This window comes from Abramis brama (genome assembly GCF_963993115.1).
Source record: "Abramis brama genome assembly, chromosome: 16".
Lineage (NCBI taxonomy): Eukaryota > Metazoa > Chordata > Actinopteri > Cypriniformes > Leuciscidae > Abramis > Abramis brama.
This window is the reverse complement of record NC_139978.1, coordinates 37,228,625-37,251,671: the sequence shown is the minus strand read 5'-3', so window position 1 is coordinate 37,251,671 and position 23,047 is coordinate 37,228,625. Positions and strand designations below refer to the sequence as shown.

General features: G+C 39.9%; 2 protein-coding genes across 7 annotated transcripts in view; one reads left to right on the top strand and one right to left on the bottom strand.

Moving 5' to 3' along the window:
* The window catches only part of dmxl1 (Dmx like 1), a 56,336-nt gene extending 38,569 nt beyond the window's left edge, over positions 1 to 17,767 (top strand). For 3 of the 5 annotated variants that reach the window (XM_084086724.1, XM_084086725.1, XM_084086723.1), the window contains exons 31-46: positions 927 to 1,132; positions 1,656 to 1,810; positions 1,927 to 2,012; positions 2,665 to 2,866; positions 3,728 to 3,845; positions 4,066 to 4,101; positions 7,343 to 7,429; positions 7,682 to 7,803; positions 9,066 to 9,204; positions 9,591 to 9,651; positions 10,740 to 10,867; positions 10,964 to 11,041; positions 14,490 to 14,581; positions 15,230 to 15,282; positions 15,374 to 15,591; positions 16,735 to 17,764. In XM_084086724.1, coding sequence (XP_083942850.1) covers positions 927 to 1,132; positions 1,656 to 1,810; positions 1,927 to 2,012; positions 2,665 to 2,866; positions 3,728 to 3,845; positions 4,066 to 4,101; positions 7,343 to 7,429; positions 7,682 to 7,803; positions 9,066 to 9,204; positions 9,591 to 9,651; positions 10,740 to 10,867; positions 10,964 to 11,041; positions 14,490 to 14,581; positions 15,230 to 15,282; positions 15,374 to 15,591; positions 16,735 to 16,956 — 2,003 coding nt within the window. In that variant the 3' untranslated portion in view covers positions 16,957 to 17,764. Of the gene's footprint in view, positions 1 to 926; positions 1,133 to 1,655; positions 1,811 to 1,926; positions 2,013 to 2,664; positions 2,867 to 3,727; positions 3,846 to 4,065; positions 4,102 to 7,342; positions 7,430 to 7,681; positions 7,804 to 9,065; positions 9,205 to 9,590; positions 9,652 to 10,739; positions 10,868 to 10,963; positions 11,042 to 14,489; positions 14,582 to 15,229; positions 15,283 to 15,373; positions 15,592 to 16,734 lie in introns of all 5 variants that reach the window. The other 2 variants (XM_084086727.1, XM_084086726.1) reach the window with 2 other exon arrangements.
* The window catches only part of hsd17b4 (hydroxysteroid (17-beta) dehydrogenase 4), a 61,967-nt gene continuing 56,686 nt past the window's right edge, over positions 17,767 to 23,047 (bottom strand). The window contains exons 20-24 of one of the 2 annotated variants that reach the window (XM_084086729.1): positions 21,486 to 21,572; positions 21,319 to 21,408; positions 21,087 to 21,225; positions 20,314 to 20,441; positions 17,767 to 17,965 (exon numbers count right to left, since the gene is read on the bottom strand). In XM_084086729.1, coding sequence (XP_083942855.1) covers positions 17,876 to 17,965; positions 20,314 to 20,441; positions 21,087 to 21,225; positions 21,319 to 21,408; positions 21,486 to 21,572 — 534 coding nt within the window. In that variant the 3' untranslated portion in view covers positions 17,767 to 17,875. Of the gene's footprint in view, positions 17,966 to 20,313; positions 20,442 to 21,086; positions 21,409 to 21,485; positions 21,573 to 23,047 lie in introns of both variants that reach the window. The other variant, XM_084086728.1, reaches the window with a different exon arrangement.

Below are 23,047 nucleotides of genomic sequence, written 5' to 3'. Positions count from 1 at the left end.
AGGATGACTTGAGGGTGAGTAAATCATGGGCTAATTTTCATTTTTGGGTGAACTATCCCTTTAAAGTGCCGTTATGATGCTTTCTGGGATATGACCTGTTATATAGTGTGTAATAAAGCTGTGTGTGAGTGTAAGAGCTCTGCAAAGTTTCAAAGATCAGAGTGCAGATAAATTGAGTTTTTGTCTCCTAAAAGAAAGTGATTCTGAACTGAAACGAGTCATCAGTAATTCAGTCTCATTTCCTGATGAACCTGTGTAGGCTTGGAACTAATTAGCATAATGCCCACCTCTGGTCTTGATTGGCTCAACAGCGTCTCTTAGCTCCGCCCTCAAACACTAGTTTATCTGAGACTGGAGGAGTTTGTGTTGTTCGTGTCGAGAAGACTCTGAGATTGATACGGTAAAACCCACGCCATCGTTACTGTTCGTATCACTGTGATCAAGAGCTGAGATTCAGATATGATAATGAGTGTTTGCTTTCTGACCAATCAGAGCAGAGCAGCTCTCAGAGAGGCGGGGCTTAGAGAGACTGAATCTTCGATGGAAGCGTTTCAGACACTGAAAGGAAAGAGCTGACGCTGCAGTGCGGATTACGAGGACATTAAAGTGTTTTTGAGCTTGGATGCGTGAGAACCTGTTGAGGAGACTCTGAAACAAAATACAGAACCTTTAAAATAGCGTAATAGGGGTACTTTGAAAATAGCAGTGCATGTTTTTAATTGTTTTATGTGCAGTCTAATCACTTAATGTGTCATTTGTTGAGTATGTCTTATTGATTCCTGAAGGAAATAATCTGCTATTAACATTATTTTATTCATTATTGTTTTTTATCAATTCAAAAACCCAAATGGCGATGCTCACGTTATGATCTTCAGTGTTGAGCTCCAGTGATGCTAAAGGGTTTCGCTGTGTGTTGCTCACTAAAGCTACTGACGCTCGTGACTCAGTGGAAGACGCGGAGCGAAAGCAGAGGCGTTTCCGGTTACGTTCATCCCGCAGTAACTCCAGAGAGAATCCCGAGATTCCCGACGGTCCCGTGAGTCCCAGACCCGAGACGGAGCCGCAAACATCCGTGTTTAAAGAGCGCTTCATCCCTCCTGAGCTCAGCATCTGGGACTACTTCATCGCAAAGGTATGAGCTTACATCGCTGGCTTATTGGATATCTTCATTAGTGAGGGGCATTTTTGAAAATATTATATTCGATTATTTGGGCTCATAAAAATCGAATATTTGTTTATTTAAATGACGTTTAATGAGAAAGATGTTATTTTTTAAGATTGTTTTTGTTTTTGTTTTTGAAGTTTTTGTCACCATTTCTGAAAAAGCTTACTAAAGATTTCATGTGATTTCTCACTGTGGAGATATTATGATAACTCCGTTTCATTCATTCATTTGATCAAAAGTGATTCCATTTTGTAAGATCATTTTCATCAAAGTAATTCAAACTTTGTGATAAAGACGACGACATTATGTTATCAAATTCAATCAACTTGTTAACACGCTCCACAGCGCCACCCAGTGCATTTAATTATAACTGTGAGTTAGTGCCTGGGATTTATCAGGGATTTACAGCCAGCAAAGCAACGTAGTAAAATATGAATAGTATTTTAGTTTTAATGTAAGTGTGTGTGTGTGTGTGTGTGTGTGTGTGAAGCCGTACCTGCCTCCGTCCGCCAGCCGAGTGGAGTACGACTCTGAGGAAAGCCAAGGCAGCGAGGATGAGGAGGATGAGGATGATTATGAGGACGAAGGAGATTATTTTGATGCCAACTCTCCACTGGCAGAACATTCCAACAGTAGCTCGTACAGGTGAGCTGAGGGTCATGTGATGATGTTCCTGTGATGATGTTCCTGTGATGATGTTCCTGTGATGATGTTCCTGTGATGATGTAATGATGTGATGATGTGATGATGTTCTTGTGCAGCTGGTGTCTGATGCGCTTGGCGATGGTGCAGATGGTGCAGTTCAACCTCAAGACCTTCTACCCAACGACAGGTCATGACCTCTTAGGTAACGAGCCTTTGACTGCAGCACACGTGTGATGTTTAGAGAGCGTGGATGATGCTAAAAGCAGTTATATAGCTATACTGTATATAGGATAGTTCACCCAAAAATGAACATTAGCCCATGATTCACTCACCCTGGGTGTACATGGCGATGCGTGAACATCAGCAGTGCGTCGGAATCCGTATGTTCGTTTGACCGGAAGCAAGTGATTTACTTTATACAGTTTTAAATATGGATATTTTTCTTACACAAATGCATCGCTTCGCTTTATAAAGCTGGGAAGAGCCAGGACATTTTTAATATAACTCTGATTGTGTTCGTCTGAAAGAATAATGTCATATACACCTGGGATGAGTTCAGGGAGAGTAAATCATGGGCTAATGTTCATTCTGAGTGAATTATCCCTTTAAACACAATAATCCATGATAAAAGTAGGAGTTGCCTTTCTTTATTCTCTAGCGGAAACAAGCTTCCAAATGATAAACAATTTCGTATATAGAGAAATATGCTTTTGGACATATTATGATGTGTGTGGAGTGTCATGTAACGTGTGCGTGTGTGCGTGTGTGTGTGCGTGCGTGTGTGTGTGTGTGCGCGTGTGTGTGTGTGTGTGTGTGCGCGCGTGTGTGTGCGTGTGTGTGTGTGTGTGTGTCAGATCTGCCCGTGTGCTCTCCGCTGTGTCACGCGGCTCTGAAGACGCTTCAGCGATGGGAGACGCTGCTCCTCAAGAGGCTGGAGATCTTCGGAGGTCCTCCATCAAACTTCATCTCCTCGCAGCTCCTGGACGAGAGTGTGTCGTCGGGACCGGCGCTCCTGCGGCACAAGGCCCTGTTCGAGCCCTCAAACACACCCTTCAGGTGCGGGACGCAGCTCACGTGTGTGTTCACACTAGAGCTGCACGATTAATCGCAATGAAACCACACGCGATTTGGCAAAGGCAGCGATTATTTATATATTGGCCAAATATGCCCTGCAGAAGCACGATAACACACACCACTCCAGGAGACCCCTATGAGCAACACACACACACACACACACCACTCCAGGAGACCCCTATGAGCAACACACACACACACACACACACACACAGGAAACCCTTATGAGCAACACACACACACACACACACACACACACACACACACACACACACAGGAAACCCCTATGAGCAACACACACACACACACACACACACACAGGAAACCCCTATGAGCATCACACACACACACACACACACACACACACAGGAAACCCCTATGAGCATCACACTCTCTGTCTCTGAATAAACAGAAGATTGAAGTGCTTTGATTGGTTAATAAACATACGACTGCCTCATTCTGTGTCAGAAGCTCATCATCTCACAGCAGGAGCTCTGCTGTCCTCGTGAGTCTGGAGGAAAAGCGTGTTATTAAATGTCGTCTTTTGTTGGACTAGAGGTTCATAAATGCGTCTCATGTCTGGAGAGATGTTTGACTCGTGTTGCTTTTTCAAATGCACGTTATAAGCGACTCGAACTCGCAGTGCTTTCAGAGTGAGCCGCGTTTCCTGAGCCGTACGTCACTGACACGCTGCACATAACTAACGATCTCAGCCTTTACCGTATCGTGATGAGCCAAATCGGTGTAAGTGTGATTGTAAATTGCGATGAATCGTGCAGCGCTGGTGTGCTAATGTTAGCCCCAGTGCAGGTGTGTGTAGTCAGCGCTGTGTTCTGTGCTCAGGTCTCGCCGGCGCTCGGCTCTGCCCGTGAAGCGACTCTGGCTGTATCTGGTCAAACAGGAGGAGGTTCAGGAAACGTTCATACGAAACATCTTCACTAAGAAACGAGATCTGAATGAGGTATGTGTGCTCGCCCTTTTACCCACAATGCCCTTTAACACCGTCAGCTGATGGTGTTTGTAACGATCGCTCGAGTCTGTTTATCCATGAATGCCTGTGATGTCATTAATATTTGTTAACCTGTGTTGTACGTGTGGTAATTGTGCAAGTAACCGTCTAACGGTGGATTGTGATGTGTGTGATTGACCTGCATGTTTCATCGTAACTCTTGCATCCGGAGACTGACAGTGTGCCGCTGGATCCCACACACAACCAGGTATCTAACAGAGAGATAATGATGATCCTCATTAGGGCTGGGTATTGACACAAATTTCACAATTTGATTTGATTTCGATTCACAAGCTTGCAATTCGATTCGATTTCGATTACGATTCGATTCGATTCAATATCGATTATTTTGGATATCAGGTACAATACAGTGCAAATTTTCTCAAGGAAAACAAATCTCTTAACTATTATTGTAAACTATGGGAGTCAGTTGTGGCCTATAGGCTTCATTAGCCTACTATAATATTGAAGGTAAAAAATAACTGATTTGTATACAAACACTTAAAATACACTTATTTATTTTTATAATAATAAAGTTATATGAAATTATATACAAATTTAAATGGTGGCTATCATAAAAAACTTTCCAGATTTATTCAAACATGCATTAAATATTGAAGAACATTAAAAATTATAATGAATATGTAATATGGTGCATATATTTAACAAAATGCTCCTCTCTAATTTTTCCAGCTGACTAACGAGTTTATGGTCACTGGATATGGTTTTTCTGAGGTAAATGTGACATTACATGACATTGTTTACTAACGTATTTCCACCCACGGTTGAAACACTGATTGAGCGATTCCATGTGACATGATACGGACTTCGATAAGTTGTACTCTACCTTTTAACACACTTTCAGATGCTCATTCATGTTTATCTCGCGCTGTAACGGATATTATTAAGGCGGAAGAGAAGATTGTGTGCGCTCCGCGCTGCTTCTCTTAAGCTGAGCTGCGCCAGAGCGATCTCACGCTACAGCGCCAAAACGGTATTTATGTTTTTGAATTTCATAAGAAAATGGATGTAATTTGAAATCTGAGAATTTGTTTCATATTAATATTAACAAAGCACAAAGATTATTGCGATGTATTGAATGGGAATGCGTGCAACAATGTTCCATTCATTCATCACTGAAAACAGGATGACTAATCGATTATTGGGATTTAAGAATCGATATCGTTTCGTAAAAATGAGAATCGATTAAAATCGAGAAATCTATATTTTTTACCCAGCCCTAATCCTCATCCAGTCATGTGATCTGTAATGAAGGCTCTTTAAGGGTGTTTTCACACCTATAGATCGTTTGTCTTGTTCCGAAACAGTGACTTAGTTTGTTACAATGTTGCATTTTCTTCTTGGTTCGGTTCGCTTTCACAAGGCAATCAAAGAAATAAAAAAAAATGCTCTTCTTAGTATTTTTGTCTTGTTTCCAGTCCAAATATCAAACATTTCTTAAATCAAGATCCATTTACTAAAAATAATCTTGTTTCTGTTTGAATTAACATTATTTTTCTCACCCCATTGGAAGATCATTTCGCTTGTTTTAAGCAAAGACTCACTCAGTTTTGAATAATTCCCCCAGAAAACAGGACATAATATTTTATGGCATTTCACTACTTTAGTAAATGGATCTTGATTTAAGAAATGTTTGATATTTGGACTGGAAACAAGACAAAAACACTTTTAAAAAAAGCATTTTTTGCAGTGAGCGTACAGACACGTGTTCACGCAAGTCACATGCAAGTACAACTGTCCTCTTATTGGTCAGCGTTTCCTCTCCATCAAGATGATTGACAAGTTCGCTCAGCTGATTTCGGCTTTATTTGTAACTTTCGAGACACGCAAACACTAGACGAATGTATCCGTCATCACCGCGGTAAATGATATACTACACTCGTATTAATACCACAGCTGCAGTCGGGCCGAGACATCTCGTTCGGGCGGTGCCTTTGGTGCGGATCACACACAAGTGTTCACACACATGCCTAACCGAACCGAACACCGGGAGAAAACACAACAAACACTCCGGTGTGAAAGTGCTTCACGTCTGGCTGACGGTCACATGAGCTGAAAGACAAGTATCTGTGCTGTGATTGGCTAAAACTGCTGATGTGGGTGAAGATCGTAATTTAATGTGTTAAACTTTCAGCAATAACACCAAATAATGGTAGAAATGAACTTCACTGCTGGGATACGTGACCTTCAACCTCATGTCATGTTGCATGAAGACCTTAAGACTGTTGGTGTGTCCCAATTCACACTCTTATGCACTATTGTATGCCGTTTTGTAATATAAATAGTGCGATTAGTGTGAAATTATGCACTTATTTAACCCCCCCACCCAAACAATTAAGTTTGGTGTGTTGAAAACTTGATAACCGTATATAAAAAAATCTCAAAATAACATTATAAAACTCAAATGTGTTTTGTTACTCAGATGGGAGAGTACATGGTGTATAGTGCGTCATTTGGGACACAGCTTAAGTCTTACAAGCTAGTTTGACCAGTTATTTAATTTTCATTATTAAAAATTCACTAATCTATATTCACCTATATTCAATCAGTTCAGCATGCTTGTTTGTTTTTGTTGCGGTCAAGGGTTCACCAGTCTTGCTTTTCAGATTCAGACTAGACCAGTCTTATGTTTTAATGAATCTGACTCATGGCCAGTCTTTGCTAGTCTAAGCTGATCATGCAACCCGTCGATCCCCCACAATTCACTGCAAACTCGCACTCAGATGTGAGACGCATGGCACGAGAACACCGAGTCCTGACCTAGATGTGTTTTCCTGAGTGAAACGGCTCGTATTCTGCAGCTCGAGGATCTGATGTTCCTGCATTTAAAGCGTGAACACTGAACATTAGTGAACTAGTGTTCCACAGATTATTCTCCTCTAGCAGAAGCTCATGACAGAACGGCCTTTATAAGAGTCTTCTGAGATATGATAGATGAGCTGTGTTCACTCTAGTGTTCATTTTGTCAGCTATTTTTACAGTTAGTCTTAGTCCTGTCTAATGTACTTTTTAGTTTTTATCATATTTAGTCCTTGCCCTGTTTTCATCAGTCTAGCTTTAGTCCACTAAAAGCCTGCGCATTTATTCTAGTCTTGACTAATAGTCATATTTTCGTCATGCTGCATAATGGTTACCTTGATAACAGGCTAACGAATATTTTGCTTAAAATTATAATCACAACAATTGTTGTCATTTGAGAAATTTATATTTGCATTTCATCAGAATTATTGTACTTTCATATACAAGTACAAATCTAGAGAAGTCTCTCGTATAGTCTCATGATGTCTCATAGAACTCGTGCGCATGGTTCATTTCACATAATCTAATTTAAAACAACAGCAAAAAAAGACTCTTTTATATATGTATAAGCTTATACTGCTTCCCGTCTGACGAGCGTTAGTGATGTCACTGTCTGGCTTCTCCCGCAGATCGAGGCTGATCTGGGATATCCAGGAGGAAAAGCTCGCATCATCCACAAGGAGTCTGACATCATCACGGCGTTCGCCATCAATAAGGTGCAGTTGCGGGACGTCCTGCTGTTGGGTTTGACCTCTGACCTCTGAAGTATAAAGAGACTCTCAGAGTCAAACTGGGAAATAGTTTATCTATGATCATCATCTTTTTACTCTTTTAATTCATTTTATAACCGTTTTAATTTTCCTTGCTTTTATTTTGTGATTATTTTAATTCCTTTTCATGTAAAGCACTTTGAATTGCCAGTGTATGAAATGCTTTATAACTAACCTTGCCTTGGCTTCGTCTTCCAGGCCAATCGCAACTGTTTAGTGATCGCCTCCACACACGACATCCAGGAGCTCGACGTGTCCTCAATCCTGGCCACTCAGGTGCTCACGTGGATCGACGACGAGGCGGAGGCCGAGGTCAAAGGGTGATTCAATTCACTTCAGTTCACATTTATTTGTAAAGCGCTTTTCACAATACATCATTTCAAAGCAGCTTTACAGAAACTACATGAGTCCACATTACAGTTTACAGTGATCTGATATCAGAGGAGACTGTCTGAGTTGTGCATTTCAGAAATGACAAGTTAGCTAAACATTTATTAAGTTAAACAATACAATAATTTAATGCAGAAATAATGAGCTCATTAAAGTAATGAATACTTCAAAGGGTCAAAGGGTGAGACGCATGTTACAGTACAGTCATGTGATCGTGTCCAGGGGCCTCATCTATAACCGTCACGAGCCGCACACCTCTACTGCGACTTATAAACACACTTGACCAGAAAATGTGCGCATCTGTAAGCAAACGCTGATCCATGTGTACGAACACTCTGGAGACGGAGCAGTTTAACGACACCAATGATGATCTGAGGGACTGATGAAGGAAAAACACTTTAAATCCTCATTATGAGTCCTAATCATAAATACAGTGCATGTTCACAATAACCGTTTAAATACATAAAAGAATGATTTAAACTCTTTAAACATTAACATCCTCATTAATGGAGTTAAGCACTTAAATTACATCAAATCATTACAGAGAAGTTGCAACATTTTTTATATTTTAATAAATAATATTTTGTAGTGGATGCGCTGAGGAATGCTGTGTGTTAATGTTTGCTCAGCGCATGATAACAGCAGAACTCGTGCTCTGAGGAAATATGTTCACGCAAATGATGATCAATAATGCACAATCTGTTTCCATTAAAAATATAAAGCAATTAAAAATACTGTTTGGCCGGTGGAAAAGACTGAGAAAAACTTTTTCTGAAATGTATTTTATATTATTTGATTTATTTATTCAAAAACAAGGCAAGGATCGGCTACTAAATGATTTTTATTAATGTAATGTGACGCACATCCGTATCTCATATTCTCCTGATGTCTTGTACCGTTATGAATATGCATATGCAGATGATATGCAGATGAGGATATAGTGAAACGAGGCGTTTTAAGCTCATATATGGTTATTTCGGGGAGGAGACGCATGTGAACAATCTTCCTCCGACTGGGATTATAAAGGGAATTCTGCGCAGATTCTGGCGTTCACACGCTTTTATACGCCTGAATATTTTTTGGCTTTCGGGCGCACATACACTTTTAGTGAGGATCCCACACACAGTTTTATAAATGAGAGCCCTGATCAGGTGTGGGTCGCAGGTGTGAGTTCAGCTTGTGCTGTGTGCAGGACGGATGATTTCCTGGTGGTTCACGCGCGGGATGACATCAGCACACACGGCAGCACACCTTACACACACAGCAGCCCCGGGACGCCCATCAACATGCCCTGGCTGGGCGGCCTGCAGACCGGCAGAGGAGCCGCCGTGGTGAGCACTGTTCATGTTCGTTGACGAATCATTGTCATCATTATTTTTGTCATACGACATTTTTTCACAGATGAAAACGAGACGATAAAAAACAGTTTTGAATGACAAAAACTATGATGAAAATCTATTGACGTTATTGTCAACGAATAAAAACTGACGAAAATCTATTGACATTTTCATCAACGAATACAAATTTTAGTCGACTAAAATCTTATTGTATTTTCTAGACTAAAACTAAAACAATTCAGATGACTAAAATATGACTAAAACTAAATTACATTTTAGTAAAAAGACTAACAACTAAACAAAATTTGCTGCCAGAATGAACACTGGTGGAGAGTAACGCTTTAAACCCGCTGATCTCATGCTCTTTTCTGTGTTCGCAGCTCATCAAACGAAACATCAACAACGTGAGACGGATGACATCACACCCCACACTCCCGTACTGTAAGTCCCCGGCTCGTCTTCATGCGGTGGGATCTGCTCCACTTCTCACGTTATTCTGTGTGAATGGAAGTGAATTAATGACAAATGTCTCCAAAACAAAGAACTTGTTGAATTGCACTAATTGGATTGAAATGCATTCCATTTTTGGGGGCTGAAATCCAACATGGCTGTATGTTTAATATTTGAATATTTCAACTGAGAGCATTTACCACACAATTTCATTATTAGAAATTTATAATAGAATAATAGAATATAATAGAATCTATATTCTCATTTCCAAAAAATTTGTTCAGACTTGTTCGGAGAGGTTCCTTGGTTCCAAATGCCATAACTTAAACATAAACTTGATTTTATGACCTTTCATAGATTCATTCTAATAGTGATCATGTCAAGCGTGAATAGTAACAAAAATGACGGGGGGAAATGCATTACATTTTCAGGTGTTTTGTCAGCAGTGTTGTAATGCAAGTCTCCAAACGGCTCCAAATCCATTTTTTTCAAGCTTTGAAAGGTTTTCTATTAATCAAATGAGACCATGAATTATAAAAGCCTTACCTTTAAGTGTGGAATAATTCAGATGTCTTCAGGGTGTAAGGGGTTAATATGCGAGCTCTGTTAATGCACTGCCTTGAATTTCAATTAGTGCAATTCAACATGCTTTTTTGTTCCAAAGACGTGTGTGTCCCTGGATCACGTCACCAGTCTCGAGTCGCACGGGGATATTAATGCCAACAATACATGTATGGGTCAAAATTATAGATTTTTCTTTTATGCCAAAAATCATTAGGATATTAAGTAAAGATCATGATCCATGAAGATATTTAGTAAATTTCCTACCGTAAATATATAAAACATGTATTTTTGTGAGTGAATGCAGCAAAATCGATTTTAAAGGTGATTTTCTCAATGTTTCGATTTTTTTGCACCCTCAGATTCCAGATGTTCAAATATCCTAACAAACCAAACATCAAGTTTTCAGATGATCTCAATTTAAAAACATTGACCCATGTGACTTTTGTTTTTAACATGTTTTGTGGTCCATTTGTGGTTTGTTTACTCCCATAATGTGTGTGTGTGTGTGTGTGTAGACCTGACGGGGGCGCAGGACGGGAGCGTGCGCATGTTCGAGTGGGGTCACTCACAGCAGATCACCTGCTTCAGGAGTCCCGGGAACACCAGGGTCACCAGAATACGCTTCAATTACCAGGGCAATAAGGTGCGTCTCCCGAAACCCAGCGCAGACACCGAGCGAGAGAGCGGCGTGTGTTAACCAGCTCTTCTGTGTGTGTGTGTGTGTGTGTGTGTGTTTCAGTTTGGGATCGTGGATGCGGATGGAGCGCTCAGCCTCTGGCAGACCAGCACTTCAGGACACACACACAAACCCTATCTGGTACATCACACCGCATCACTTCCTGTTCACTGCAGTAACCTGTGGATTCATGATACTGTACATGTGTTTATTCTGTCAAACCAACATTTATTCAGACATCTTCACCATTTCTCACATTATCAGTTTATTCGCTATAGTTTAGAAAATGGTAATAAAATATGAGCAGAACTCAGTTGATATTTGACTGGTTTTGTCCGTCCTTCTGTTAGACTGTCTCACACATGAATTATGTTGAATATCTGTCAGCTGTTAAATTTAACTACACAATTAGATAATACCAGTTTAGCTCAACCAATCACCAAGCAATGCTTCATTGTGTTCAGTCTGTGTGTAAAAAGAGCATTAGCAATTAAAGAAAACACACTTCAGCAAAACATGATCAGCTCAAAGTGTCCGAATCAGTTTTGGTCCCATTGTCACTGGTAGTCACTGAATGAAGAATATGTGGGTGTAATATAGGGCTGCACGATTATGACAAAAATCATAATTGTCGATTATTCCCTTGAAATTGTAATTGCGATTATTAATTACGATTATCACAATTTACATTGAATATATATATAGGCATATTATTATACATGTTTACTTAAAAATTGTGAACACACACACTGTCCCCCTTTACTTAACATACACATAAATTGTAAGAATATGACTAATAGTAAAGACTACTAAGAAATAAACATTAGGCCTATGCTAAAGCTATTAAATAGCAGTCCCAAACTAGCTTTTGTTAATACAATGTTGGTATGAGCCACCACAGTCATTTAAAATATAAAAAATAACAGAAAGTGAAAATAAAGTGGCATTTTGGGGTTAATATTAAAACGACAGTTACCATGGTGATACACAATACTAACAAGAACTGTTAATGAAACATGGAAACTGCTCCTGGTGAATAGAATGAAAATCATCCCTGCATGCAAATCCTTCTCAGCTCACACACGACGTACCAGTAAGGTGATTTATTGGTATTTTACTTTTATTTTGTGACTTACCAATTTACAATGTAACAACGTTGCATGCTCGTAGTTTCCTTTGCACTTTATACACAGCGCGCGCCGCCGCATTTGCGCGTGCAATTGAAGAGTGTGCGATACGAACACAGTAGCCTATAACGGCTGACATGACAGGAACGTCCGTTTTTCTGAGGTGAAAGACTTTATTTCAGCGTACACATACGTCGCTGCCTGGTAGTTCCTTCCTATTGTGCTGGGTTTTCTGAAGTAGTTGTGATTTGCCTCTCATAACATGCTCTAAATGCACGCAGAGTGGATTTTTTTATTTTTTATTATTTTTTTTTGTAATCGCGGCTTTGAACGATTATGTAATCGTGGCATCCATAATCGTAATCGCGATTAGAAATTCGATTAATTGTGCAGCCCTAGTGTAATATGTCACAGTTTACTTTATTTTGCTCTCCTCACTTACATAGATGAACTATAGTGTCCTGATCACACTAGTGAAACATAATCTGAATAATTTTGATTTTGTATTTTCTTGTTGTATTTATACCATGGGCTGTTTAAATACTCGATTCTGATTGGCTGGAAGGTGTGCAGTAAAACCGTTTAATGCACAGGTAGTTCCAGTCAGTTTGATTACAGTTCGAAATTAATCCGCTACATTGGTAACCATAGTAACACAGATACACTTGCAAGCAGAGTGAGAGACGCATATGAAAACGTTTATTTAGGTAGGCTAAATGGATGAATTTTTCATATCGTTTAATTTGTATGGTGAATATGGCAACTCTGAGAAATGGGCCCAGGCACAAGACGAAATAGAAGACTTGGAGAAGACGTTGAATGACAAAAAGCGGCACAAAGAATTAACAACAAATAAATGACATGATTAGTTCAAATAAAGATTGCCTTGTCACTGTCAGTGTTGCCTGTCATTCATAAATAATTGTAATAAATCCATTAAAGCTCTACTTTATTTAAAGCGGTCAGAGTGCAAGAACTGACGAGCCTTAACTTAAGAAATAACCGTCATTTTTACACGTCTGTTAAAAAATGACACTGTAAACATCAGTTACAGCTTTAACTTATTTTTAACTTGGCAAATAACCAAGGTATAAGCGGGATAATCCACGGCTAGCCGTGCATTAAAGAATTTTAATGCACTTCGTAGAGGCAACCACCCTCCGCTTCGCGTCGGGTGGTTCTTCGCCTCTACGTCGTGCATTAAAATCCTTTATACTACAGGGCCGTTGAATGCTTGAATCTGATTGGTTGACGAACGTTCTAAGGTGTGCATTATTTTCAGGGAAACGCACAGCTAAAGTAGTTCCAGGCAGGTCTTGACCGCATTACAGTTCCATATCGCTTCGCGTAGTTAACTGTAATAACGGAAAATAGGATACAATTCATAACAAGAAAAAAACATTTAGCCCCGTGCGCTTGATCTGCAATTTTCAATGTCTAGCTTCACAATCAATGGAAACATGCAGTTTAATTTTAATAAATAAAGTATATTCCTATCTATAATCAATAGAAAATGAATCTGAATATAGGCTAAATAAATGGATAGTTCTGCAGCACGGATTTTTATTGCAGATAATATAACAAATAAATAATTATTGATAGGCCTTACTTGTTAAAAGGCTTTTTTTTTCTTCTTCATTTATTTGGCTAGTCTACTGTCATCTGTCAATAATAGAAAGAAAAAAAAGAATGAACGAATTAATTAAAACGAATTGAATTAATAAATAAATAATAATATTGACGCACATGCTTTTCTGTCTCATTATTGCAACATCTCTCTCTAATAACTGCATAAAGTCGAGCCGAGGACACACTTTAAGGCCGGTTATGAATGTAATTTGATACTTATGACTGATCATGCCCAAATGCGTGTTCAGCGCGTTCAGTCTGTGTTCAAAGTCGGTGTTTAAAATCTGCTGCAGTCGATGAAAACAGTCAGAGAATGTGTCAGCTAGTCGTGTGTCCCAGCATTAGTCTGCTATCAGTGGCTCAAACCTCCGTTACTAACTCTAAAATGACGTTTTGGAATTAGCAACGGAGGCATTGGATTAGATGCGTAAGAAATTAGTCCTACATACAAGAGCGTTTTAATGACAAAAACTTTACAAACGTCTTGAAATACATAATCTGAACAATGTTTCGAGGTGTGGTAACTGTAGTATAAGCGGAATAATTGACTTCAGGCCGTTGAATTATTAGAAAAATAATGCACACCGAGGTGTAACGGCCACTCCGCTTCGTGACCGCATTACCACCTCGGGTGTGCATTATTTTTCTAATAATTCAACGGCCTGTCGTCAATTATTCCTTACTTAATGCACGGCTAGCCGTGGATTATCCCTTACTTATACGTGTGTGTGTGTGTGTGTGTGTGTGTGTGTGTGTGTGTGTGTGGACGGGGAATAAAGCTCTTTCTGATGCCCAGTGTTTTCCTCATCATATTCTCCTCTGTTTTCCTCCAGACGCTTCAGTGTCACAATAAGACGGCGAATGACTTTGTGTTTGTGGGCTCGTCGTCTCTCATCGCCACCGCAGGCCTGTCCACAGACAACAGGTGCAGATCTGACGAGCAGCGAGAGCTGAGCCTCTCCAGTCCATGAGAACATCATGAGAATGTTGGCTTGAGAAAGCTCTATCAGTCCACCTCTCCGTCCGCCTCGAAATGTGTAAATTCATAAGTCGACTCCATTGCTGAGTATTTCCTCCTTAAAACTGCAGTGAACCAAAGACAGTCTCAAAAACACGCTTTGAAATCGCTGGTGTTTCTGACGTCACAAACTACCTTGTAACCAATCAGATCAACGTGTGATCGTCAACCAGTGGATCTCTGAGCTGAGTGAGTGAGTGGAGGCGGGGCTCATTTGCATATTCATAGAACCGCGCATACTAAATGAGGCAAGGGTGTCGAGTTACATTCAAGATATTTCAAGCCATGAAGAAACTTCTTCAAGAAAAAAAGCGCTTAAATATGTCATGAGTTTTAAGGGATAAAATGATTGAGTACAGAGACTTTCTCAAGCCAACAGAGTTTGTATTGACAAACTTTTTTATTTAGTTAAATCATAAAAAAGATTTAGCTGCATGTCATGTGACATCAGAGAATATGTTAAATTGAAATATTAACTGCAGATCTCAGGAGGTCTGTTATATAAATATTTTAGCTGCTGAAAGTCATCAGAACTGCTGATCTCTCCCGTTACAGGAACGTGTGTCTGTGGGATACGCTGGTCACGCCGGCCTTCAGTCTGGTTCACGGTAAGTCATCGTCACACACACACACACGTTCAGACATGATTCTTCTGTATGAACGAGTGTATCTGAGTGGCGTGTGTGTGTGTGTGCTCAGGCTTCAGCGTGCACGAGTCGGGCTCCACGGTCCTGGCCCTGGCCTCTAAACAGCAGGTTCTGCTCAGCGGAGGGAGGAAGGGCTGGATCAGTGTCCTGGATCTGAGTCTGAGGATCCAGCGCCAGAGTTTCCAGGCCCACGACTCGCCGGTGAAAGCGCTGGCGGTGGACAGCACCGAGAGAAGCTTCATCAGCGGATCCGCCGAGGGCAACATCAAGGTCAGACGCGCCTGTGTTCACTCATGTTCACTCACGGGGAATACACGCAGTGTGGAATATTAATAAAGGTGCAGTGTGTAATATTTAGGAGGATCTGTTGACAGAAATGCAGTATCAGACACATATCTGTGTTCTCAGTGGTGTATAAAGATCTTACATAATGAACCGTTGTGTGTTTATTAGCTTAGAATGAGGCGTTTCTCTCTACACACACCGCGGGTCCGTTTACATCCACATGTTTCTACGGTGGCCCTGAACGGACAAACACGTTTCCTCACTGTGTTCTTCTTCGTGTAAAGAAGCTTCAGCTAAAGTCAGCGAATAAAACACTGACACAATGATGAACAAGTCACAATAACATTCGCAATAACATCGTTTTACTAAATAATTAAGTAAACATCATTTTTTGATTTATCTTTGTAAAGAAACCGCATTGTTTAACTGGCTACTCTCTGCTGTCTCAGACGACGACATCACTTCCTGTCGGCCACCGTAACTTATGTTGGGTGCAGTTCACAACCTCACCACTAGATGCCGCTAAACATTACACACTGCACCTTTAAATGCATGATGTGTATTTATGTCGGATCCCTCAGTTGTGATGCATGTCGACAGACGATCACAGATTTAGTTTTAATCTTATTTTTTATTATTCATTTTAATCAATTTGTATTTTTTGGTTTAATGTTATTTTATTATATTAACTTTTATTTATTTATTTTAATATTGTTTTTTATTATGCATTTTAATCTGTTTTCATTTATTTGTTTAATGTTATTTTATTATTTTTATTTCAATCAATTTTTATTTCAAATTAATTTGTATTATTCATTTTAAACAATTTGTATTAAAATAATAGTTATGTATTTATTCATTTTAATACATTACTTGTTAATCAATTTGATTTTAGTTTTAGTCTTTATTTTAATCTTTTTTTTAAAGAATTTTTTTTATAATACATTTTTATTTAGTTTGATCATATTTTATTATTTCTTCATCATAATTCATTTTTATTTATTTTAATAAATGTTTATATTTATTTTAATACATTTTTATTTTAATACTTTAATAGATTTGTGTTTTAGTTGTAATGGTATTGTTTGTGACTGTAATATGTGTGTGTGTGTGTGTGTGTGTGCTCAGGTGTGGAGCATGTCGACTCAGGCGCTCCTGCACAGCTTCCCCAACGAACACGCCAGACAGTCGCTCTTCCGAAACCTCGGCACGGGCGTTATGCAGATCGAGACGGCCTCGGCCAATCAGGTGTTCTCCTGCGGCGCCGACGGCACCATGAAGATGCGCGTTCTTCCCGACGCCACGAGCGCTTACGGCACCGCGAGGAACGACGTCAAGTTTATCATGTAGCACAATGACTTTCTTTGCACACGGTAAGGCAAGCAATACGAGAGAGAGAGAAGAGAGAGAGACGCTGGCAGAACACACACACACACACACACACGTCATCATGAACTATAATACAGGGAAGCAGCCACGTCTTCAAGCACACTGTACCTTCAGCATATACAGTTAATCTGACATATTTATATCTCAGTAAAGCCTTAACTAGCCAAACTGTTGCTAAGCGGTGTTGTGATCGTGCTCTAGAGTTAATATAGTGATAAGTGTCCTTATATTTCTACGGATCATCCGTGATCTCTCGGCCTGGACGTCAGTGTGTGTGCGGTTGAAGATATTGAAGGTATTGTACAGTACTCTGATGAGCAGTATTGAGCGGAGCGCTAATGAAGCACTTCTGTAGAGATCAGCATCATTCCATTATAATTAAACCGGCTCGTCTAGTCAGAAACCAAGATCACAGCCACTTTTATTTTCAGATGTAAATATGAGACTTGATGAAAGATTCTGTGTTCAATATAAAGCATATTTATAATCCTCATCGAAGCTTCTGCAGACGTTTGTTTTTAGGAACGTTGTTCAGGGTTTATTTTTTAGGCTTTTCTTTTACGTGCGGTCGATCGGTCGGCTCGGCACACACACTTCCTTTCGCTCTTTTATCTGATGAAGGTCGTTCTCTCTTCACCCAGTGATCATGCTTTCTGCCCTTTAACCTCTCAAATGTGAATATATACGCAAATGAATTTAATTTTATAATGAGTATGAAGAGACCTGTAATATACGTTACTGTAAAGAGAAAATAAATGACTTAATGCAACACATGTTTGGGGTTTTTATTAATGATGTGATGTCATTAGAAACGGTCCAGCGTCAGTAGAGTTAGCGAACGGCTCGTTAGCGTTAGCATCTGAGTGAGTCGTGTGGATCTTCAGAGTTTGGCGTAATCCTTCAGAACGGCCTCCAGTTTCTGGCTCAACATTATGTTCCCTCTGACCTTCAGTTTTCCAGAGAAGAAGGCCTGTGGAGAAACACACGAGCAGAGCTGGAGGAACTTCACTGACGGAGTCACAAGACTTCTTCAAGGAACTGTGGACTAACGCATTACTTTTCAATTTACAACAATATATCTAAGTTACTTTTTCATATTTATTGACTGACAGCTCTCCTGTCCCCATGTTGAGGGAAATAAAGTGAGGAGGTGTGTGTGTGTGAGTGAGTGAGTGAGTGAGTGAGTGAGTGAGTGAGTGAGTGAGTGAGTGAGTGAGTGAGTGAGTGTGTGAGTTAGAGTGTTAGAGTGTGTGAGTGAGAGTGTGAGAGAGTGTGAGAGTTAGAGTGTGTGAGTGTAAGAGAGAGTGTGTGAGTGAGTGAGTGAGTGTGAGTGTGAGTGTAAGAGAGTGTGTGTGTGAGTGAGTGAGTGTGAGTGTGAGTGTAAGAGAGTGTGTGTGTGAGTGAGTGAGTGTGAGTGTGTGTGAGAGTTAGAGTGTGTGAGTGAGTGAGTGTGTTAGTGAGAGTTAGAGTGTGTGAGTGAGTGTGAGTGTGTGTGAGAGTTAGAGTGTGTGAGTGTAAGAGAGTGTGTGTGTGAGTGAGTGTGTTAGTGAGAGTTAGAGTGTGTGAGTGTAAGAGAGAGTGTGTGAGTGAGAGAGTTAGAGTGTCTTAGTGAGAGTGAGAGAAGACAGAGTGTGTGAGTGAGTGTGAGTGTGTGTGAGAGTTAGAGTGTGTGAGTGTAAGAGAGAGTGTGTGTGTGAGTGAGAGTTAGAGTGTGTGAGTGAGAGTTAGAGTGTGTGAGTGAGAGTTAGAGTGTGTGAGAGTTAGAGTGTGTGAGTGTAAGAGAGAGTGTGAGTGTGTGTGAGAGTTAGAGTGTGTGAGTGTGAGTGTGTGTGCGTGAGTTAGTGTGTGAGAGAGAGTGAGTGTGTGAGTTAGAGTGTTAGAGAGTGTGAGAGAGAGAGTGTGTGAGTGAGTGAGTGTGTTAGTGTGAGTGTGTGTGCGTGAGTTAGTGTGTGAGAGAGAGTGAGTGTGTGAGTTAGAGTGTTAGAGAGTGTGAGAGAGAGAGTGTGTGAGTGAGTGAGAGTGTGTGTGTGTGTGTGTGTGTGTGTGAGTTAGTGTGTGAGTGAGTTAGTGAGAGTGTGTGTTAGTGAGTGAGAGTGTGTGTGAGAGTTAGAGTGTGTGAGTGTAAGAGAGTGTGTGTGTGAGTGAGTGAGTGTGAGTGTGTGTGAGAGTTAGAGTGTGTGTGTGAGTGAGTGAGTGTGTTAGTGAGAGTTAGAGTGTGTGAGTGAGTGTGAGTGTGTGTGAGAGTTAGAGTGTGTGAGTGTAAGAGAGAGTGTGTGTGTGTGTGTGTGTGTGTGAGTTAGTGTGTGAGTGAGTTAGTGAGAGTGTGTGTTAGTGAGTGAGAGTGTGTGTGAGAGTTAGAGTGTGTGAGTGTAAGAGAGTGTGTGTGTGAGTGAGTGAGTGTGAGTGTGTGTGAGAGTTAGAGTGTGTGTGTGAGTGAGTGAGTGTGTTAGTGAGAGTTAGAGTGTGTGAGTGAGTGTGAGTGTGTGTGAGAGTTAGAGTGTGTGAGTGTAAGAGAGTGTGTGTGTGAGTGAGTGTGTTAGTGAGAGTTAGAGTGTGTGAGTGTAAGAGAGAGTGTGTGAGTGAGAGAGTTAGAGTGTCTTAGTGAGAGTGAGAGAAGACAGAGTGTGTGAGTGAGTGTGAGTGTGTGTGAGAGTTAGAGTGTGTGAGTGTAAGAGAGAGTGTGTGTGTGAGTGAGAGTTAGAGTGTGTGAGTGAGAGTTAGAGTGTGTGAGTGAGAGTTAGAGTGTGTGAGAGTTAGAGTGTGTGAGTGTAAGAGAGAGTGTGAGTGTGTGTGAGAGTTAGAGTGTGTGAGTGTAAGAGAGAGTGTGTGTGTGAGTGAGTGAGTGTGTTAGTGTGAGTGTGTGTGCGTGAGTTAGTGTGTGAGAGAGAGTGAGTGTGTGAGTTAGAGTGTTAGAGAGTGTGAGAGAGAGAGTGTGTGAGTGAGTGAGAGTGTGTGTGTGTGTGTGTGTGTGTGTGAGTTAGTGTGTGAGTGAGTTAGTGAGAGTGTGTGTTAGTGAGTGAGAGTGTGTGTGTGTGAAAGAGAGTGTGTCTCTTTTTTGTCATGCCAATAAAGCTTTCTGAATTGAATTGAATTGTGTGTTAGTGAGAGTGAGTGAGAGTGAGAGTGTGAGAGACAGTGTGTGTGTGAGTGAGTGAGTGTGTTAGTGAGAGAGTGTGTGAGAGTTAGTGTGTGAGTGAGTTAGAGTGAGTTAGTGAGTGAGAGAGTGTGTGTGTGTGTGTGTGCGTGAGTTAGAGTGTGAGAGAGAGTGTGAGTGTGTGTGTGTGTGTGGGTCTCTGTGTGTGTCCGGATCACCAGTACCTTCTGCGGGTTCAGTTTCCCCGTCACCACGTCCATGAAGTCCTGGTCCGCCACAGTGAAGGTCACGTCAGCTTGACCTCCGGCGACCCCTCGGGTCAGAGCGCCTTCCCCCGTCTTCAGATCCAGCGCTGAGAGAGAAACACAATCACACACTAACAACGACACACACCCGAACCTTTCCCTCGCCTGTTTATATTCTCCACAGGACGACCCGATTTACACAGGCCAATTTATACATGTTCATATGTGGAAAATATTACATTCCATTACATTATTTTTCTCAGAGATTAATTATTTATTTAAATTTATTTATCATTTCTTTATTTTAATACATTTATTTTAATGAATTTTTACTTTTCAGTTTAATCTTATTTCTTTTATTTCTTTATTAAAATACATTGTTTATTTTTATTCATTATTTTGTATTTGAACAATGTTTATTTAGTTTTAATATAATTTTTTATTATTCATTTTAATCAATTTTTTAGTTTACATTTTCATATTTATTTTAATAATTTTTTAGTTGTTGTTTCATCTTATTTCTGTATTTTAATACGTTATTATTTCTTTTAAAGAAAGTTTTGTATTTCTTTAATACAATTTTAATATTTATTTGAATCAATTTATTTATTTGGTTTGATATTTTGTTTCTTTCTTTATTTCATACTTTTTTACTTAGTTTTTTTTTTTTTTATTGATTTATTTATTCAGTTTAATCTTAGTTCTAATGATTTATGTTCTCCACACACACACACACACACACACACACTCACTCCAGTGTCTGGCGCGCTCCCCGTCCTTCATGATCTCCCAGGCCAGAACTGCGTTGACCTTCTTCACCAGCTCCTGACCTTGACCTTTGACCCTGCGCTCGATCTCAGCGAACACCAGATCGCTCTGCAGAACATCAGTCTGTGTGACAGAACACGAGCTTCCTTCAGTCCTGCGGGTCTTTAAGAGAGTGTGTGTGTGTGTGTGTGTGTGTGTGTGTGTGTGTGTACGTGCCTGTGGCGTCCCGGCGCTGACTGACGCTTCCACTGATGCGTGTAAATCTATATACGCTCCCGCCAGAACCACGTCTCCCGTTTCCTTGACCTTGAAAACCAGCAGAATCAGAACCAGCGCTCGAGTTCAGAGGCAAACGGGATTCTGGGATACGAGTGTGTGCTCACCGAACACTGAATGTGGATTCTGTTCTCTTCCTTCCACATCTGTGTCTGCAGAGACTGTCCTGGAAACACCGGCTTCACGAAACGCACCTGAGAACACGAACACACACACACACACACACACACACTCATTAACCAGCCGACTGCTCTTTTACACACACACACACTCGTTAACCAGCCGACTGCTCTTTTACACACACACACACACTCGTTAACCAGCCGACTGCTCTTTTACACACACACTCGTTAACCAGCCGACTGCTCTTTTACACACACACACACTCGTTAACCAGCTGACTGCTCTTTTACACACACACACACTCGTTAACCAGCTGACTGCTCTTTTACACACACACACACACACACTCGTTAACCAGCTGACTGCTCTTTTACACACACACACACACACACTCGTTAACCAGCTGACTGCTCTTTTACACACACACACACTCGTTAACCAGCTGACTGCTCTTTTACACACACACACTCACTCACTCATTAACCAGCCGACTGCTCTTTTACACACACACACACTCAAAAAAGTGTAATTCATTCCTGTGATCAAAGCTGAATTTTCAACATTGATAATAATCATAAATGTTTCTTGATCATCAAATCATCATGAAAATTCAGCTTTGATCACAGGAATAAACTAGAAAAAAAAAGTTTGTTGAGACAAACTTTAAGTTGGCTTGAGAAAGCCAGACCAGAGAGTTTGAAAAAGTTAAAAGTAGTTAGAAGTTTGAAGTAGTATGAAGTTTAAAGTAGTTTAAATTTTGATTGATAAATTAGTTAGTTAGAAAGAAAAAAATATTAGAAAGAAAAAAAAGAAAGAAAGAAAGATTAGTTAGAAAGAAAGACAGATTAGTTAGAAAGCAAGAAATAAATAAATAAAGAAAGACAGATTAGGTAGAAAGAAAGAATGAAAGAAAAAAGAAAGTAAGATTAGTTAGAAAGAAAGACAGATTAGTTAGAACAGATAGATAGATAGATAGATAGATAGATAGATAGATAGATAGAAAAGGTTTAAAGAAAGAAAGAAAGAAAGAAAGAAAGAAAGAAAGAAAGAAAGAAAGAAAAAGATTAGGTAGAAAGAAAGAAAGAAAAAAGATTAGGTAGAAAGAAAGAAAGAAAGAAAGAAAGAAAGAAAGATTAGTTAGAAAGAAAGAAAGAAAGGTGGATTAGTAAGAAAGAAAGAAAAAGAAAGAAAGAAAGAAAGAATGTTGGATTAGTTAGAAAAAAGAAAGAAAGGAAGAAAGAAAGAATGGTGGATTAGTTACAAAGAAAGAAAGAATGGTGGATTAGTTAGAAAGAAAGAAAAAGAAAGAAAGAAAGAAAGAATGTTGGATTAGTTAGAAAAAAGAAAGAAAGGAAGAAAGAAAGAATGGTGGATTAGTTACAAAGAAAGAAAGAATGGTGGATTAGTTAGAAAGAAAGAAAAAGAAAGAAAGAAAGAAAGAATGTTGGATTAGTTAGAAAAAAGAAAGAAAGGAAGAAAGAAAGAATGGTGGATTAGTTACAAAGAAAGAAAGAATGGTGGATTAGTTAGAAAGAAAGAAAGAATG